Source organism: Schistocerca nitens, chromosome 4, assembly GCF_023898315.1.
Source record: "Schistocerca nitens isolate TAMUIC-IGC-003100 chromosome 4, iqSchNite1.1, whole genome shotgun sequence".
Taxonomy (NCBI): domain Eukaryota; kingdom Metazoa; phylum Arthropoda; class Insecta; order Orthoptera; family Acrididae; genus Schistocerca; species Schistocerca nitens.
The window spans coordinates 361404771-361425297 of NC_064617.1; the positions used below are offsets into that span (position 1 = coordinate 361404771).

At 40.2% G+C, this 20527-nt stretch overlaps 1 protein-coding gene across 2 annotated transcripts in view; it reads left to right on the forward strand.

Moving 5' to 3' along the window:
• Positions 1-20527, forward strand: part of LOC126251716 (aminopeptidase N-like) — a 291935-nt gene that overhangs the window by 248568 nt on the left and 22840 nt on the right. For both annotated transcript variants that reach the window (XM_049952311.1, XM_049952310.1), the window contains exons 13-14: positions 8105-8301; positions 18115-18279. In XM_049952311.1, coding sequence (XP_049808268.1) covers positions 8105-8301; positions 18115-18279 — 362 coding nt within the window. The remainder of the gene's footprint in view (positions 1-8104; positions 8302-18114; positions 18280-20527) is intronic.

Here is a 20527-nt window from a genome sequence, read left to right on the forward strand (position 1 = left end):
TTTCATACAACTTCTTCCAGTTTTCTCGATTGATCTGTGTTCAGTTTTTCAAGGCCTATCCACTGTGCCAACTTATAACTAAATCTGAGGGGGGTGCGATGGGGGATGTTCCCTTGTTAGTGGTATTGTGTGTTGGTGGCGTTGCCAGTTTACATACTGTGCATGTAACACACAAGAAATGTGTTGGATGCCTCCTGTGATCAGTTTATTTGAAAAACGTTTGTTGTCATCGTAATTTATGTAACTGGCTCTCCGACTTCCAATTTGACAATTTGTGGAAAAATTGTTTACCTTGCTTGTCCTAGTTTCAAATATTGTCTGACAGAAGACGTAGGCATGAAGGAGTCAGTAAAAGCAATTATTCGCTATTATAGCAAACTTTTGAATCCACTGGACACTTGAATTCTCTATATTGATTCTGAGAGTTTGGTTATTTCTCTTGTTATTTACTGTCTCAATGTCATCGGTGAGAATAAAATTAAAGGCAGTTGGATACGGTTCCTGATCTATAAACTATGATTTAATATTCTGCGCTGCTAAATAAATTTTGAAGGTTGTATTCTTTACGTAAAACAGAGTATCGGTTTCAGTCCTAGGATTGACGATAAACTTCAGAAAAACAATTACAGAATAGTGGCATATCGATTATGGCTCCTCACCATCAACAATAGTTGTTACCCATAGTTTCGTATTTGCTATTTTACCGTCGTTACCCTTTAGAAACCAACCTGATCTTTCCACAATGCCATTTTTGACTTGCTTCTTAATATGTCCTATAACTACAGATTTGCTGAAAATATTAACTGTTAAATACGCTATTCCACAAATTAAAAACTTCCAGTTATTCTTCATATCTTGAAACTTACTACCGTTGACTTTCACTGAAGAAAAGATACATGATAATAAAATGAAATCAAAGATTATAATGTCAAAGCATAGTGTGAATGGTTAAAATGAAGTGAAATAAAAATCATCTTCTTGTCTAAAACACGTTACTCTTCCAGAGAACTTCGGCATCTCTCAAAATTTTTTACACCTCTGATGTTTAGCCACATGTGGACAAATAGTGGGTCTCATGATGCAGCACTGTTTATCCGTCACAAAATAAAGCCTCAAAAATCAGTAAATAAAACTATTCTTCTACTGTTGCTCCGAATCGCATATACCAACCGCCCTCTGCTCCGACAACGACTCAAAGTCTACTGGGTATTTGATTTTTCTCTGCTTTCTCGGGCCTCCTTACCTCTCCTTCTAGCCCAACCTTTGTTCTCCAATTACGCCTTCATCGGCGAACTTCTCCTCAATATTTTTCATTTGTGCTGAATTGTTTTGTACCCTTCTTGCATATACACGTGTGTCATGTATTTTTTACAGACTGCATGAATATATAAGGTGTGTATTTCTTCTCTTGTCAAATTAAATGGTTCAAATGGCTCTGAGCACTATGGGACTCAACTGCTGAGGTCATTAGTCCCCTAGAACTTAGAACTAGTTAAACCTAACTAACCTAAGGACATCACACACATCCATGCCCGAGGCAGGATTCGAACCTGCGACCGTAGCGGCCTCGCGGTTCCAGACTGCAGCGCCAGAACCGCGCGGCCACTTCGGCCGGCTCATATTAAATATTACATATCTTGCTGTGAATTAATTTGTTTGTCCACATTCCACTTACTGCATTTCCTTGAAATTACATAAAATATACGTCTGTAAATAAAGAAAAAACTTGAAACAGCTGTTGCAGCTGATTGGTGAAGGGCTGAAAAAAAAAAACACCTCCGCTGATGCTGCTTAGTATCGCGTATAGCCTCCTTCGGCTTCCACAACAGCTCGAAGTCTGTTGGGCATTGAGCCCACAACTCGAGCCACATAACTAGGAGATTCAAGTAACTCATTCCAAGCGTCATGAATCACATCAGAAAGCTGTAGGTGAGTCGACGGTGACTGCCCCATTTCTCGTATTACTCTGACCATTTCTGCCTAAATATTCTCAATGGGATTCATGTCAGCTCCTTTACGTGGCCATTCCATTACAGTAATATTACTATGGTCGTCGAACCACCTCTTAACCACACGTGCCATATGAATAGGCGAGCGATCTTGTTGGAACATGATCTGATCATCGCCAAATCTTGCTGTCACAGAAGGCTACATCACGTTCTCCAGAATTGATATGTAATTGCGCGCATCGAATCTTCCTTCCACTTCCCACAGGAGCCCACACCCTTCGGCCGATATCCATGCCCATGCCGTTACCGACTCCCTGCCATTCCTTCGGCAACTGTAATATATTTTCGATTATACCTAGCACCTTCAGGCCGGTAAACAAGTACTTTTCCGGTTGATGCCGTAGAGAAAACTTTTTCGTCCGTGAAAATCGCTCGCCTCCAAAACTGGAGAGGTTTGTCGACATTTTCAGCAGCAAAAGCAAGGCGAGCTTCTCTGTGGGAAACAGTCAATGTCACTTTCACAGCAGCGCTTCTTGCTCTCAGTCCACCTTCCCTTAGACGACGAGTGACAGTCTTACTACTAACATTGAGACCCAAAGTCTGCTGAATTTGTCGTGCGTTGACAAATGGGTGGTTATCACTGAAACGGCGTATCTGCTGATCCTGAGCTGCTGTTGTTTTGCGGCGACGGCCATGAGGCCTCCCATTCAGGTTACCACTCTCTTCCTTTCGTCTGATCCACCTGGCTACCGTCGACTTGGGAAGACCCATAGTTCTTGCTATGTAGCCATTTGAAGATCCCTCTGCATGGAGTGCTATTATAGCGCCCTTGTCTTCCTCAGCCAGATGGGCCATTTGGCGTTGACTGAATGATTCGTCGCGGTTAATATCTGCTGCGGAAACAGCGCTTGTAGGAAACAGACTGCCTCCTCCACGACGGCAGCCACAACGCAGTGGCCAAGTATGTGTAACACGGAAATCGATGGCATAAACGAGAGGTCGCAAGCCCGTACCCGTGTCATTACATAGTGGAGCAACTTAGGATCTGTAATTTTTCTCAGAAGGGACTGGTCCACTCTTGTCATGTCTTATCCTGATAAATATTACATGAAATGAAATGTTTACGTTTTGCATATGCGGCAGGCCTAAAGCAAGAAACATTTCTGAAATATATGAGGCAACCTGAAGAACACTTCGTGAATTTTAGCTGTAGAAGGTTGCCTTATAAGAAGGAAAACGTGTTTATCCTCGCTCGCCGTGTTTCCAAGTGGCGCAGTTTACTCTGAGGCATACATAATTCTCGCCGGGCGTAAGAAGTGACTCGACTAACGAGGAGAACTCGCCAGGTGTCATAGGCTGATTGTCCGGAAACTTTGCTCAGTGACGGAGAGGACAAAATAAGCGAACACGTGTTTCGACTTATCTGCAGACACTCGACCGTTTCCGAGAAAACGACGGTCAAAGTTATCAACGCGCTATATTGTAGATACCTTCTGCAGCCGAGAACGCAATTGAAGCGGTGGCTCAGTGGCTACCGTCGTTCCTTCTTAACTTTGATTCCCGTGTTCGAGACCATATTGGGTTTTTTATTACTATTTTTTCCTGCCTCTCTATCAGAATTATCTACGAATGTTTTTTTCTAATTTATGTTGAAATAATGTTGTCATTATTCGCCAATTAACTTTATGTGTAATAAATTAATTAAAAAAGTAATAAACGAATGAGACAAGCTGATCTAAAATCATCTGGTCTGCCTCATGTATCGTTATATCCAAATGGTTTATAAATGTTAATCTACATTCAGATCCGATTATGGCACCTTTAGTGTGTTGAAACCGGTTATCCAGCAAACAGTATTTAAGCGATCTTGGCTTCTGAATTATTTCTACAACAGAGTGATCGCCCCACTACGCACTATGTGTTCCCTTTTTAACTTATTTCTTTACACAGTAAATTAACTGACGAATAACGACAACAGTGTTTCAACATAAATTGGAATAAACATTCGTAGATAATTCAGAGAGTGAGGGGGGGGGGGGGGGGGAGGAAAAACCGGGTTTCGAACTCGCAGCGCAAAGTTCCGAAGTCGCTATGGTAGCCGCAGAGCCACCGCTTCAGTTGAATCCTTACCCGCTAAGAGGTATCTACACTATAGCAACAGCGCATTGATAACTTTGACCGTCGTTTTCTCAGAAGCGGTAGAGTGTAAGCAGATAAGCCAAGACACGTGTTCGCTTATTTTGTCCCCTCTTTCACTGAGCGAAGTTTCAGCAAGATCGGGGTATGACGCTTGGCGTGTCCCCTCGTAAGTGGCGTGCGTTGGGATTCAGTAAAGAGAATGCGTCCACTTTCCTCGACTACTCATTGACATGTTTGGAAACTTTATTTCTTGTAGTGACACTTTGCATTATGAGGGCTGATTTTCCTGATAACGATCTACTAATGGACTTTGCTCCTAATTTACGTTACTGTATAGTAGACCTACTGCAACTTCTTAAACCGGAAATGTTTATTTATTTGGATACTCCGCTTCTTAGTTGCTACATTTCGCTATAATATTTTCCTTTGTTTCAAAACGGCAAGTTAAGATGACAACTGCAACTTGGTAACATCAGTAACAATTTAATACTTTGAAACAGTTATAAGTGGTGTAGGAGGAGTGTACACTGTTGAATGAGGAATACATTAAACACAAAAGCTGCGTCCAATAACAATAATTAACTTTCGGTTATATGACAAAACACAAGTCGAAGCACTGTCAGTTCATCTCAGTACCCAGTAAAACTCAAACTGGAACGATCGAAAACATACTTTTGTGGGGAAGGCAAACAAATGACTGCGTTTTATTGGCCGCACACTAAGAATACGCAACAGGCCAACTGAAAACACTGCCTACACTACGTTTGTCCGTCCACTGCTATAATATCCTTGACAGACGTGATTGACTGCGCACGCAAAAAACGTCCAAGGAACGGTGGCACGATTTGTAATGTCACGAAATAGGGGAGAGAGGGTCCCAGATTTGATAATCGATTTGGGGTAACATTCATGAAAACAAAAGCGTTTTTCGTTGCTGCGAGATCTTTTCACGAAATTTCAATCACCAACATCTGTTCTGAATGCCAATCCTCGAGAACTTACACAGGAAGAAACCATAGTAATAATGTAATTCAAGGCTCGCAAGAAAAGATTTAAGTGGTCCTTTTTCCCGCACACTGTTAATGACTGGGACGGTAGAGAAATAGTCCGAACCTTCTGCCAGGCACGTAAGTCTGTATTGCAAACAAATCTTGTTGATGTAGTCATGTAGATGTAACAACGAAATTATGTTGTAATTGCGACATGTGACTTTCATTTGATTTGAATATCGAAGTTGTTTGCTATTTATTTACTTTTTGTTCATTAGTTTCAGCCATATACGAACACCTAGGCGCGTTAAATTGATATTGAAATAAAGTGTAATGCATGGACCAATAACAATAAATTCTTACCTACTTGTTATGGTACTGCAGTATCTGCCAGCGTCTTCAGAAGTGGATATCGCATACGACGTTCCTAGGGTGTTTATAAATGGATATTGCAGACGACTTCGAACAAAGTTTGAATGTAGCTTCGTAAAAGTTCCGTGATCAAACGATCTGAGTTGCTGGCGAATACAGTTTATCATTATACATGAGGTGAATAGGGTTCCGCCGGGTGCTGTGGTCGAGCGGTTCCAGGAGCTTCAGTCACGAACCGCACGGCTACTTCAGTCGCAGGTTGGAATCCTACCTCGGGCATAGATGTCTGTGATGTCCTTAGGCTAGCTAGGTTTAAGTAGTTCTAGGTCTAGGGGCTGATGACATAAGCAGTTTGGTCGCATAGTTCTTGAAGCCATTTATTGACCTTTCACGTAAATTTTCTTTTCATAAACGGCCGTATCTTTAGATTGCGTTGACATAGAAGCTCACTTTTTTACACCACCAAGGGACCGGTTACCGCAAGAAGTGCGATACATTTCCGCTTATTATGTCTACCCGTTCTGGCGGTAAACGGGTTTTAAAGGTTGGGTAGACCGATGGACGGTCAAGATAGTGAGACTAGTAGGGTTCCGTTTTTACCGGTTTAGGTGACGAAATCATAACAATGAAAACAGCTACGACAGCTACTGAAGATGAGGGCCGCATAAATAACACCCCCTACTCTTTATTCGAAATGTGCTTGTTGTAGTCGATACATCAGCATATTAATCGTAGCTACGCTTTCGATCCAAATAACGTTTACAGGAATGCAAGTAGAATCCATTTGCCTATACACGTGGTAATTCACATCCCAGTATTAATGCTACCGCGTTTTAGAAGTGCGAACATTCCCACTGCTAGCTAGCTTAAGAAACACTTAGGCTAATGAACGTTTTCCGGCTGTGGCGAGTCTAATGGAAAATTCGAAACAGTGTAGAATACGTTTGGCAGCTGTGTAGCCGTTTGTTTCCTGGGGTGGTGCAGAAATATCCTACTAAATTTACTCTCTAATAACAGTATTTTGCTATTTCGATAAACATCCCGAATGGTTGCATATAAGCGGTGACATAAAGGAAGAAAATTCATGTTTTTGAGTCCAGAAAGCTCTATGCAAGAGAAACTGCAGATCATTTTGCCATTTTCATTGTGAAATTGCCGGCTTATTCATGTCTGGGGTAGTAATAGAGGGCTGCCTGGGTTGTCTGCTAGCGTAGTGAAAGGAAGGTCTGGTTTGTTTTCGGTTCTAATCTCGATGGAGGCAGGTAGAATATCAGTAAAGCAATTTTAAGAAATTCTCGCGCCCCCAATACTTTTTATCGCTACCTTTATTCTGTACTGGCGCTCTGTGCATGTCAATATGACACTCTTGTAGAATTTCATACATGTTACTGCCTACTTCTTCCGCTTCTGTCAATAATGGAATTGACTTAAGTGTGGCACTGAATGATTTTTAACTGAATTTCGTTATGAATCTTCACGCATTGCTAAATTTGCACACTTTCATGGTAGGCCAGCAACGGTAATCCAGTATGACTGGTCTGAACGTTGACACAGACCGTTTCGCGGCCGAAAGCGGATAATATTTTGCTAATTCGTAACGATCCGGGGTTCTTTGTCTTACTAAAACAGTTATGTTATCTCGATAAGTTGAAATTCATTTTTATTGGTACAGTTCATACCAATTAGCGTTTCTTCTTTCAGTTCTGTTTTATATTTACGTGTTGTATTTAACACACTAATCAGTATTAATATAGTATTACAAATTATTGAAAACAGCCTAAAAAAGTTCAGATAGTTTGTCAATTTCACGCCTGTGCATAGTATGTTGGTAGCACTTCGTCGCCTTGCCTGTTATGCTGTGTAGCAGACTTTAAAGCCGTGCGGATCAGCATAACGAAAAGGCGAGGGGTCTCGCTCGTTTTGTCCTCGACTGTACATTATCAAAAGTTTCATCCTCAAATTAAGACCGATGTTTGGTGCTAGTAGACTTCTCTTCGCCAGAACGTCCTTTTTGCTTACGCTAATCTGCTTTTTATGTCCTCCTTGCATCGTCGTCATGGGTTATTCTGCTTCCAAGGCAGCAGGTTTCCCTAACTTCGTCTACTTGGTAATCAGCAACTTTAATGTTACGTTCCTCGCTATTCGTACTTCTGCTACTTCTCATTAATTTCGTCTTTCTTCGGTTTACTCTCAATCCATACTCTATAATCATTAGACTGTTTATTCAATAGATCCTGTAATTCGTCTTCACCTTCGCTAAGATAGCAATGTCATCATATTATTGATAACCCCTTCAAGCTGAATTTTAATCTCAGTCTTGAATCTTTCTTTTATTTCATTCATTGCTTCTTCGATGTACAACCTGAACTGCATCCCTGTCTTACACTCTTTCTAATCCGAGCACTTCGTTCTTGGTCTTCCAATCCTATTGTTCTCTCTAGGTCTTCAGTATCCCATTTTCTATCACAATGATTCTCGTGTACAATATTGTCGCTATGAAATCAGCAATAAATCGATCTCTTCTTCTGTCATCATCATAAAACACAAATTAATGTTTGTACAGATTTAGCTGGATGTACTCATTTTGTGCCTCGACATGTTTTTATTAATAACAGTAGCAATAATAAAAGTAATAATAAGTCGGCATCGCTGCAGACGCTGTCGCAGACTCTTGTGGCCAACGTGACGGCTGCCCTGAGCTACGAGGCAGACCCAGACGACTCCCACGTGACGCGGATCCTGCGTGCAACCGTGGCCAGGCTCGCCTGCGACGGCAACCAGACCGAGTGCAGAAACACCACGTTCGGCCAGTTCGAGCGCTACATGGCCGATCCTAACGACACCTCCAACTGGTAAGTTTGTGGTCGTCCCTGTCCGAGTCACTGCGAGAAGAAAGATTGATTTTCCAGGAGAGTACAAACCAACAAGTAGACAAGGAGACATACAAACTCATTCATGTACATCACGCCTGCTTATTACGTATTTTCTTTAGTTACCGGTTATGATCACATCCTCAGGTGACAGGCATACCTCATAACAGTGTATGACGTTACAAGTACATGTCAAGTTCTTACATAGTATTCATTACAGTATCATCACAGATTGTATGACATTTCTCTTTTCAGAAAGCCTGTTGTACGAAATAATTATCTTCATCTAACCTACTTTAATTGGCATTTCAAAAGTCTCTAAACAGAAGAGGGAAAACACGGCCACATACCAAAGTGAAGTAAATAACATAAAATTTCCGTTATTAGAAAGTAAGCATAGTCCCCACTGTCAAAACATGCTATCAAAATAAAGCGACAAAATAGTTGCCGTTGTCCATATTAGTGGTAAGTTAATTACTCGCTTTGTTTTGCACATATCACTGAGCAAAATGTTAGAATCAGAGAATAGAAGACATATTGCTGGTATATCTTTAACTAAATTAAAAATGTTAATTGCGTTTTGTTTCAAATTCACTGTGCTCTATGGTGGTTAATTGTAGTAACGTTTCCGTTTCCCTGCTCTCTGCGAGAAAAAAAAAGAGCGAGTAAATGCGAGTAATTATGTATGTACACTACTGGCCATTGAAATTGCTACACCACGAAGATGACGTGCTACAGACGCGAAATTTAACCGACAGGAAGAAGATGCTGTGATATGCAAATGATTACCTTTTCAGAGCATTCACACAAGGTTGGCGCCAGTGGCGACACCTACAACGTGCTGACATGAGGAAAGTTTCCAACCGATTTCTCAACGGCCTCGTATCACTAGCAGTCGAGATGACAGGCATCTTATCCGCATGGCTGTAACGGATCGTGCAGCCATCTCTCGATCCCTGAGTCAACAGATGAAGACGTTTGCAAGACAACAACCATCTGCACGAAAAGTTCGACGACGTTTGCAGCAGCATGGACTATCAGCTCGGAGACCATGGCTGCGGTTACCCTTGACGCTGCATCACAGACAGGAGCGCCTGTGATGGTGTACTCAACGACGAACCTGGGTGCACGAAGGGCAAAACGTCATTTTTTCGGATGAATCCAGATTCTGTTTACAGTATCATGATGGTCGCATCCGTGTTTGCCGACATCGCGGTGAACGCACATTGGAAGCGTGCATTCGTCATCGCCATACTGGCGTATCACCTGGCGTGATGGTATGGGGTGCCATTGGTTACACGTCTCGGTCACCTCTTGTTTGCATTGACGGCACTTTGAACAGTGGACGTTACATTTCAGATGTGTTACGATCCGTGGTTCTACCCTTCATTCGATCCCTGCGAAACCATACATTTCAGCAGGATAATGCACGACCGCATGTTGTAGATCCTGTACGGGCCTTTCTGGATACAGGAAATGTTCGACTGCTGCCCTGGTCAGCACATTCTCCAGATCTCTCACCAACTGAAAACGTCTGGTCAATGGTGGCCGAGCAACTGGCTCGTCACAATACGCCAGTCACTACTCTTGATGAACTGTGGTACCGTGTTGAAGCTGCATGGGCAGCTGTACCTGTACACGCCATCCAAGCTCTGTTTGATCAATGCCCAGGCGTATCAAGGCCATTATTATGGCCAGAGGTGGTTGTTCTGGGTACTGATTCCTCAGGATCTATGCACCCAAATTGAGTGAAAATGTGATCACACTGTAAATGTGTCAGTTCTAGTATAATATATTTGTCCAATGAATACCCGTTTATCATCTGCATTTCTTCTTGGTGTAGCAATTTTAACGGCCAGTAGTGTAGATAGTTGATCTATGGGTTGTGATGAGTGAGTTTGCGCGTACAAGAAAAGTGAAATAAATAGCCGTATCTTTTGCTTGTATTGACTTAGAAACGGAAATCTGTTACACTGGCAAGGGTATGTATGTCTTGGTATTTGACGTAAATGTCAACATGACATTTTTGCCAATTCTTGAGAAAAATGGGTCTCATCAGAAGGACATACAGACACACTACCGACAAACGACAAAAAAATTGCATGTAATGTAATTACAAAGTAACAATTTTCTGTTTTCTTCCTTTACTTGTACTGTGAAACCTCGCTTTCCTATCACATTTCATGATTTTTAGTTCAACGGGAAGTACCCTATAGCTTGTGATGAGTGAGTTTGCGATTATCGAAATATGTGACAGAAATGGCCATATCTTTTGATTCTATTGTAAGCTTAAATTTTTTTACACTGTCAAGGGTTTATGGTCCTTACTGTTTGACATAACTTTCAGCTTGATGCATTCAACTTGATATCTATATCCATTCCTGAGAAAAATGGAACATAGCAGATGGACAGACGGACAATATCGTCATCTTATAAGCGTTCCGTATTTACCGACTCCTACATGGAAGCCTAAAAACACTGAAGATGAGCCATTCCCGATACCAGTTTGGTAAATGAAATACAATTATAAGTGCAGCTTATATTAACGAACTACATATGTTTCACTGCATATATGTGTCCAGCATACAAGATTTTCACGTTACAGTCGAAGGACCTCATGATATATGAAAATACTGACGTAGTGCAGTTATTAGTGGAGAGTGTAGTACGTGGAGGATAGTGTAGTATGAACACATGATGTTTCCAGCTCAGTGTTTCAGTCAAGTGACAAATTTTAGAATCATATTAAGGAATGCGTACTAGAGAACATTCTAAGAAGTTTTCGGCATTGTCCCCTCTTTTTGTTGTTGTGGGACATGAGGTCTTGTTTTATACAGAAAATCTAAATATTTCGAACTTAACTGCTGTGTAACACAGAGTGTGACAGGAGGAATGGTCAATATTCAGAGATACGACAGGAACGATAATTCGAAGCAAAAAAGTGTAGTAAACAGGGGCTCTAAACTGCAAACCTCAAGAGCTATGAGTAATTCTTCATTTTCGATACTGTAAAACAAACCTTTTCTACTGCAAGCTCTTTGCTTCCCATGTTTTGAGAGGTGGTAGTGTGGTCCAAAGCGAAAGATTTCCAGTAAATATGGACTCTAAAATACATACCTTAAGATCTATGGGCTCTTCTTTATTTAAGTTACTATTAAACACGTCTCTTCTAATTGAACAAGTGCTCATAGCTGTTAAGGTATGCATTTTAGAGGCCATGTTTACTAGAGAATTTTTTCTTGTTTTAGTCTGTATTAATTCCTCTCAAAATATGGAAAGCGAAACTTTGCACTAAAAGAGATTTGTTTCACAGTATCGAAGATGAAGAAGTGCTAATGGTCTTAAGGTATGCATTTTAGAACCCACGTCAAGTACTTCCTTTTTCTTTGAATGATCGTTCCTTTCATATGCCTGAACACTGACCGTTCCTCCTAGATCACCCTATATATACGTTAAAGTTATTTAGAAGATATTGCTAATCCTTTAGTTACAGACCATCATGGTGAGTAAAATTCTGTATATTTCGGAGTCAATTACATAAAGTGTGGATGGTTAAGCCACATTTCAACTGTCGTGGACCATCACGTACCTTCAGACCGGAGAAGGTCTTCTACCATGTGATATATGATATTTGCAAAGGAACTGGATTTCTTTAATGTGTTAAGGATTTTACCTGTCTCGGAATTGTAAATTTATGTTAGTTTCCAACTGCTTAAATTTCAAAATGAATTTAGCTTTTAACTGGTTTTTGATAATATTTCTACTTAATTTGATTTCACTCACTCATCATCATCATCATCACCACCATCATCATCAGTGTTCTGCCAAAAGGCAGGTTTTCACATGGTAGTTGTCCAGGCTGTCCGGTCTTCTGCCATCCTCTTCAGATCTGCATAATTTCCTCTTCCCTTTATGTCTTCTATCATCTTGTATCTCCTTCTTCCTCTCAGTCTTCTCCTACAAACCAATCCTTCCAAGGCATCTGCTAGCAAGCACTCCCTTCTCAATGAATGTCCCAACCAGTTCTTTTTCCTTTTCTTACAACCTTCAGCAGACATCTTCTCTCACCAACCCTTTCCAATACTCTTTCATTACTCACTCTTGCCATCCAGCTTATTCTCTCCATTCTCCTCCACATCCACTTTCAAATGCTTCTAACCTCTTTTCATCCTCTCGTCTCAGCGTCGATGTTTCTGCCTCATATAGTGCCACATTCCAGACAAAACATTTTCCAAGCCTTTACCTTATACCTTTATCTAATTTGCCACATAAGAGTCTCCTCTTTCTGTTGAAAGCCTCCTTCGCCATGGCAATTCGAGTTTTCACCTCCTGGTGACATCTCAAGTGTTCAGTTATTGAGCTTCCAAGATATTTAAATGCACTTACTTGGTTAATGGTAGATTGTCCTATTTCAATATTAGACAGTCTTCGTCTTGTACTGATGACCATACTCTTTGTTTTTGCTGTGTTTATTTGCATCCCATATTCCACACAAGCTTCATTCAGATCTTTCAGCATGTTATTCACTGTCCGCTCATTTTCTACCACTAATACCATGTCATCAGCAAATCGTATACATTCTGTTCTCTTTCCACCAATACATATTCCTCTTTTCCCACTAAACCTTTCGCAATAATCTCTTCATGGTATGTGTTAAACAACAGTGGGTTTCCCCTAACACCTCGTCCAATGTTGCTTCCTTCTGCCATTTCATTTCCAATCCTTATCCTGACTTTCTGGTGTAAATATAGATTCAGTATCAGTCGTCTCTCATTCCAATCTACTCCTTTCCTCTTCAAAATATCCATCAGCTTGTTCCGCTGAACTCTGTCAAAAGCCTTTTCTAAATCTATAAAAACAGCAAAGATTTCTCTACCTTTTTCCATATATCTTTCCCATAAAGTTCTTAACAGGCCAGTAGCATCTCTTGTTGCTTTTCCTCTTCTAAATTCGAACTGCTCCTCTACAATCCCTCTATCAAGCTTGTCATATATAGCCTTCTATTCAACACTCCAGCAAGACTTTAGCTGCATGAGAAATTAGACTGATGGTCCGATGCTCTTCACATTTTTTAGTGTTTCTCTTTTTCTCTATCGGTATCATAACTATTGCAAGGAAGTCCTCAGACCATTCCCCTTTGTCATATATCTCGTTACATAGGTAGACTATTCCTTTTCTTGCCTTGTTTCCTAGACTCTCCAACGGTTCTGCTGGCAAATCATCAATTCCACATGCCTTCCTATTCTTCATCTCCTTCAGCGCCTTTTCTACTTCTGCTTCCAAGATGGTGAATCTCTTTCCATCTTCCAGCACATATTACTCCTCTTCAACCTTAATTTCGCTTTACATTTCATCCCCCTTATACAGACATTCAGTATATTCTTGCCATCTGTTCAAAACTTCCTGCGGTTCTTCTGCTAGAGTACCATCTGCTCTTTCTATTTCCATGTTATTCTTCTTTCTTTTACGTTCAAAAACTATCTCAATAGCCAGTCTATACATCATTTCATACTTTCCCTCTTACTCTTACTTAGTCCAACATATCTTTCCCTATTAAAATTTGATATCCATGTGTAACGTCTCCTTTTGTGGTGTTCAAATAATGGTTTACCCACTGCTAATGAATTTTCACCTCTCTCATTTCCTATTCGTAATCCAAATTTTCCTTCTTCATCTTCATCTCTTCCTTCACCCACCATTCCCCAGTCCCCCATGATGATAATGCAGGTATTTCTATTTTATTTCTCGACGAGTTCTTGTATTTTCTCATAGTATTCTTCCACTTCCTCATCTCTACGCTGACTGGTTGGCATATATACCTGTATTAACACCAAACCTTTTGAACTACCCTTCAGTCGTATCATCATCAGCGTTCCATCAATAAATTGTACCTTCATTACCTTATTTTTCAACTTTTGCCCTATCAATATTCCTACTGCGTTTTCACCACTCTTGATTTCCACTGAGTAAAAGAGCTTATAATCTCCACTTTCTATCCTCCTATTCTCTCCCCATCTCATTTCACACAAACCAAGGGCATCTAATCTGTTTTTTTTTTTTTTCATCTCCTGTTCTGCATTATCTAGCTTTCCTGCTTGCAGTAGTGTCCTCACATTCCATGTTCCAATCCTTATCTTTCCTCCCTTCACTGTCCCTTTTTCCTTTCAAATATGTCTACTCTCAATGTGTTCCCCTCCCGGAGATCCGAATGAGGGGAAGTTTTAACACCTGAATCTTTCACATGGAGGCACATACCGTGTACTGCATGGGAATGTAATATGGTAGTTTCCCGTTACTTTCCACATAGGCAGTAGGATGCCCAGCCTAAAGTCAGCCGCTCACGCTGAGTCAGATGCTGTCTGTAGCCACCTCTCTGGGGTACAGTCACTACTTGTACTCTTTTTGAACCCAAAGAGAAAAGAGAAAAGCTCCGCCATACCGAAGTCCATATTCTCCGCCTTCGCTGCCATTGAGGTCTTTTCCGTATCCCTGGCAAGGGGCCCTCACGAGGTACTATCACCCGGGCCAGGTGAACCAAGGTTTTTTTAACGAGGTGTTACTCCTCCCCCTCCTCCTTTCTCAACCGGGCTTGGGACTTAAAAGTCATTTAATGACAAAATAATATATAATGCAAAGAATAAAAGCAAAGCAGTCTGGGATGTTATTAAGAAGGAAACGGGGAGAGGCAAACAATCATAGAATAACATACTGCTAAGGGAGGGGTATAAGGTAATAAATGATCCACAAGACTTAGCAAACTATGTAAACGAGCATTTTTCAAGTATTGCAGAGAAGTTACAGCAAAAATTCCTCAAAACAAATATAACACCTGGAATTTCGTTGCACTAAATACAATGATGTTACTTCCAACCACAGAGAATGAAGTCAATAAAATTGTTAAAAAACAAAAAAATAAAATGGCAGTAGGCTTAAGTGAAGTAACAATGTGTGTACTGAAACAATGCATAAGGATTATATAAGGCCCCGTAACAAATTTAATAAATGAATCCTTTACATCAGGGACATTTCCAGGGCATTTAAAACAGGCAAGAGTTGTACCTTTGCTTAGGAAAGATAATACAGAAGACATAGAAAATTACTGGCCCATTTCCCTGCTGTCAGCATTCTCAAAAATAATAGAAGCAATTATGAAAGACATGTTAATGAATTGCCCGAATAAATACAATCTTTTAAGGTAAAAATACGGAGTTAGCCATAGTAGAATTCACAAAAATTGTACTTGATGCTCTTGATAAAGATGGTGTGTCACAGGCACATTTTTGGATCTTTCTAAGGCGTTTGATACTGTCGACCACAAGATTCTATTAAATAAATTAGAAGCATTAGGAATAAGAGTGGTAGCTAATGACTGGTTTCGATCATACCTAGCAGATAGGGTACAAAGAGTAGGCCGGCCGCGGTGGTCTAGCGGTTCTGGCGCTGCAGTCCGGAACCGCGGGACTGCTGCGGTCGCAGGTTCGAATCCTGCCTCGGGCATGGGTGTGTGTGATGTCCTTAGGTTAGTTAGGTTTAAGTAGTTCTAAGTTCTAAGGGACTTATGACCTAAGATGTTGAGTCCCATAGTGCTCAGAGCCATTTGAACCATTTGAACAAAGAGTAGAGATAACACAAACTACAAACAGAGCTAAACATTAGGTAAAACACTTATCAGAACGAAAATACATTAATACAGGGGTTCCGCAAGGTAGCATATTAGGACCAATACCATTCCTGATATGCATCAATGACTTTCTCACTATTGTTACTCATGGTGAGAAAATTCCCTTCGCCGATGACAGCACTGAGAAAACAAGAGAACTCCATGCTGAGAAAACAATGAAGTTTATGATTGGTCAATAAGCAATAAAGTGACACTGAACATAAAGAAAACTAATGCCATGAATTTCAGTTTGAAGAGGAAAAATGACCATGTTAAATTAAATACAGACGACACCTCTACAGACTGTGTAACAAATGCAAAATTTCTAGGAATGAATATTGATTCTCAGTTGAAGTGGTGTGAACACACAAAGGTACTTGCAGACAGAATGTCATCAGCATGTTATGCCCTTAGAATCCTATCATCAGTGAGTAATGTGCAGTGTCTTTTAGTTACATATTATTCATATGTACACTCAGTTATTAGCAATGGCATTCGTTTTTGAGGAACAAACGCACAAAAGATGAAAATAATTTTCAAACTCCAGAAAAGAGTTATAAAAATAATAAGCAAAAATACTAGTCGATCTCATTTTAAAGATCTATTCAAAACACTGGGGATTTTAACTGCTCCATGTGAATACATTTACCAGTCAGTTAGACACATCAAAATAACATTGGTAATTACTGCACAAACAGCTCTGTCCACGATCATGCAACAAGAGATAGACTCGACTTACATTTACCAAGGTAAAATAAACAGAAAACTCAAAACAGAATTTTCTACCAAAGAATGTATAGTAAATTACCTAAAGAGATTAAAGAAATTGCAAAAATACCCTTATTTAAAAAGGCAGCTATAAAGTACCTGTTATGCAATACATTTTATACATTGAAGGATTACTTAGATAAAACAGAGTAGGGGTTTGATAAAAAAATGTTGTAGAAATACATAATAATAATAATAATAATAATAATAATAATAATGATTATAAAACATCCAACGTTCCACATAACACCTTCACTTTATGTTTTTTTCCTACTTTTTTCCTTTCTAGAAATACTTACCTCCAAGCTATGCATAGCACAATACTAACACCTCTTCCTCTTTCTGAGCTCAACATCTCACTCGTTATGGAGGGATGCTGACTCAGTTTTTCAGGATAGCAAATGGGATGTTGCGGTGCAAAAAATGGCGCAGAGATCACCAGTGTGTGTGTAGTGAGTGAAGTGTTATGAAACATGTGCGAAAGAACAGACACCATGTCCATATAAGTATATAGTTCTGGCAACACCGGCCATGACCTTCTTCTTGTGTGCGGAAGCACACATATTCCCCGAGCTCTTACAGGACTTGGTAAGAATGTCTTCCACGAGTAATGAGTGTGTTGGTGTGGGACACTACGAATGTAGTGTGTGGACATACAAGGTGAGAGTGTGGGTCTCGCGGGAGGCGTGCGCGAGATAGTCCCTGCAGTCGCTCTGTCCTCAGTGCCCTCGGTGGCTCACATGGATAGAGCGTCTGCCATGTAAGTAGGAGATCCCGGGCTCGAGTCCAGGTCAGGTCACACATTATCACCTGTCTCTGTTGATATATATCAACGCCTGTTAGCAGCTGAAGACAGTAATACAATTCTAATTTCGTTCTATACGGTTGCAGATCATCAATGTCGGAAAGAACAGCCACCATATCCATATAAATTGACAAAAAATTAACATCTGCATATTATATAAAAGTTACTTGCATAAAACAAAGTAGACACGAATATTTGCACATAGTAATGGGAAGGACAGAAATGGGAAAGTGGTTCCATTTCAATATTCCGTAACTATGGTTTCTTCTTTACTAAGCGATAGTGTCGAAGATTTTCCAGAAGCCAGTAAACATGACGTCAACTTCAATCCCCCAACTTTAAAAGCAGCCACCTCTAAGTCATGAACGAAAGAACTATCTGAGATTCGCGCATTAACGTTTGCCGAACAACATGACAACAACAAATATTAATAAATCTGTTGTCAGATTGGTGAGATACGAGACACGCATGCTTCCAAATACGCGTGCTAATGAAAAGCAGAACCTTATTTCGCCTGGAAATGGCTAGAGACCACCTAATCACAATACACTATCTTTTCCAGGGTGGACCCGGATATGAAAAGCGTCGTGTATTGCGAAGGTATTCGCCAGGGCGGTGCAGAGGCGTACGATTTCCTGCAGGAGCTGTACCAGAACACTAGCGTCATCTCTGAGCAGAGCGTCATACTGGACGCGCTCACCTGCCAGGAGGATCCCTCAGCCTTCAGGTGAGCTACGGTTGTGATAACTACTGTGTGGGTGCGTTAAACCAACCATTCTGGCATAAACATTCAGTCAGTATAATTGACCCTCTTCACTGCCATTTACATTTGCATTTTTTTTAATATAAGCCTCAAAGCGTTTTGGCCACAGCCATCATCACAATCTCATTTAAAATTTCGATACACTGTATCTCCCCAATTCACATGTTCACTTGTACAATGACTCGTGGAATCACATTTAAGATCTCAATATATCGTATCTCGTCAATTCACATGTACACATGTCCCTTGACTCAAGGTACAAGTATACATGTGAACTGACGAGATACAGTGTATTGAGATCTTAAATGTGCTTGTGATGATGGGTGTGGCTGAAACGCATTGAGGTGTATATTTAAAAAAAAATAATAACATAAATAGCGATAAAGACGTACAGTTATATTGATTAGTGGTAACATTCGCTGTTTTGTATAATAATATTATGTCATTTATGGAAAAAAGAACATATATTCAGCATTCTTATGGTGTCAAGAGAAGGCGATGAACTTCCGGCAGTGTATTTCCTGTACACTGAGCATATTATTTGTATGACGAAGAAGGTACATGTTAAGTGAAAGAAGGTTGCAGAACGAAAATAAGAGTGCAATTAATACAGATGCCAACGGCTAAGATCGCGCAGGTGACAGCTCTTCTCGTTGAAAGCAAGGAAGACTTTGAAGAATTCTGCGAACTTGGTAGTCAACTTAGCACAGAATTTGAGTTAAGTACCAAAAATGACGAGTGTGGCAGAGAATTAAGTAATCAACTTTTGCATTTTTTATAAGAATTATATCTTCCGTTGCTCACAGAAGACCCTGCTGACATCTCTTCATAAACTTTGATATTTTGAGTATTGTTTCTCTCCACCTTGTATAGATCCTTTGAAGTCATAGATATTTCTGTTTTTTTTTTCAAAACCTAATTCAAAGCATAAATATAATGTGAGCACCAGAAACAACCTCTAAAACGATGTAACATTAGTACAGGAAGAAGTAATTCACATGAGAAGAAATATATTCTACACTCTGATGGAACAAGTAAAATGTCTTGAGGGTAATGTGGCGGAATTTACGAATGAATTAAAGAACTTTCTGTTGGGGAATTTGTACTGCACTGAAGAATATTTTAACAGAAACTCTTAAAATTAATGTAAACGATTATAATGCAGTGTGTTTGAAAACGAACTCCTTAGTTTTAATGTGTCCTAGAATCTGTACAAAGTGACATACACTATTCTAGTTTGTGGTGTCAGATTCATCACCTCTCCAAGTTCGACTCCCTTGCAGTTGGCAGTTAACAGTTGGCAGTTGGCAGGTCTGCTTGACCCTGAGACGGCACCAGTGCTGTTTTTTTCCTCTGTTGCCTCAGTTCAGTCCAGGCGTGCGTGCAGTGCTGCACACAGCAACTCAGCAACAATGTGTACTCCACAACAGAAATCGTAGTGTATTATTTGGCTTGTGATAACTGAGATAACAGTGCAACATAATTTTAGATGTCAGTATGGTGGAGAACCACCTACATCAAAAACTATCCGTCATTGGCTAAAGTCTTTCAAGGAAACAGGTAGTGTTTCAAAAGCAAATTCACCATATAGACTGAGAACTTCTGAAGATGTTATTGAACAGATCTGTGTTTTGTGTGTTCAGAGTCTGAAGAATTCATTGGCTAGATGTGGTCTACAGTTAGTCTACAATTAGCCTAAAGGTACTGTGTATGATGTTGTATGTAAAACACTTAAGTTGGGTGTCTACAAATTGAAACTGTTACATGAAGTAAAACCTACTGATAAAATCGAAAGGTACGAGTTTGCTGTTGATTTTCTACACAGTATTGATGATGATATCAATTTTTTTTAAAAAATTCTCATTTCTGATGAGGTTAAATTTCATATCAGTGGAACAGTTAAACGTCATAACTGCAGAATTTGGGGGGGGGGGGGGCGGAGCACCCACATGAAGTTATTCAGCATCAATGTGACTCTCCCAAAGTTAATGCCTATGGGAGATTGTGTGATTGTTCCTTTTATTTTTGTAGAAAATCCAATAAACGGGGATGTTTACTGTGATATGTTGACAGAGTATGTCTTTCCCCAAATGGACGATATTGAGGTGGAAAAGGGGCTTTGTTTTTCCAACAAGATGGCGAACCACCTCATTACAGTAACCATGCGTGTGCGGCTCTTGACACTCGCTTTCCAGGAAGGTGGATAGGCAGG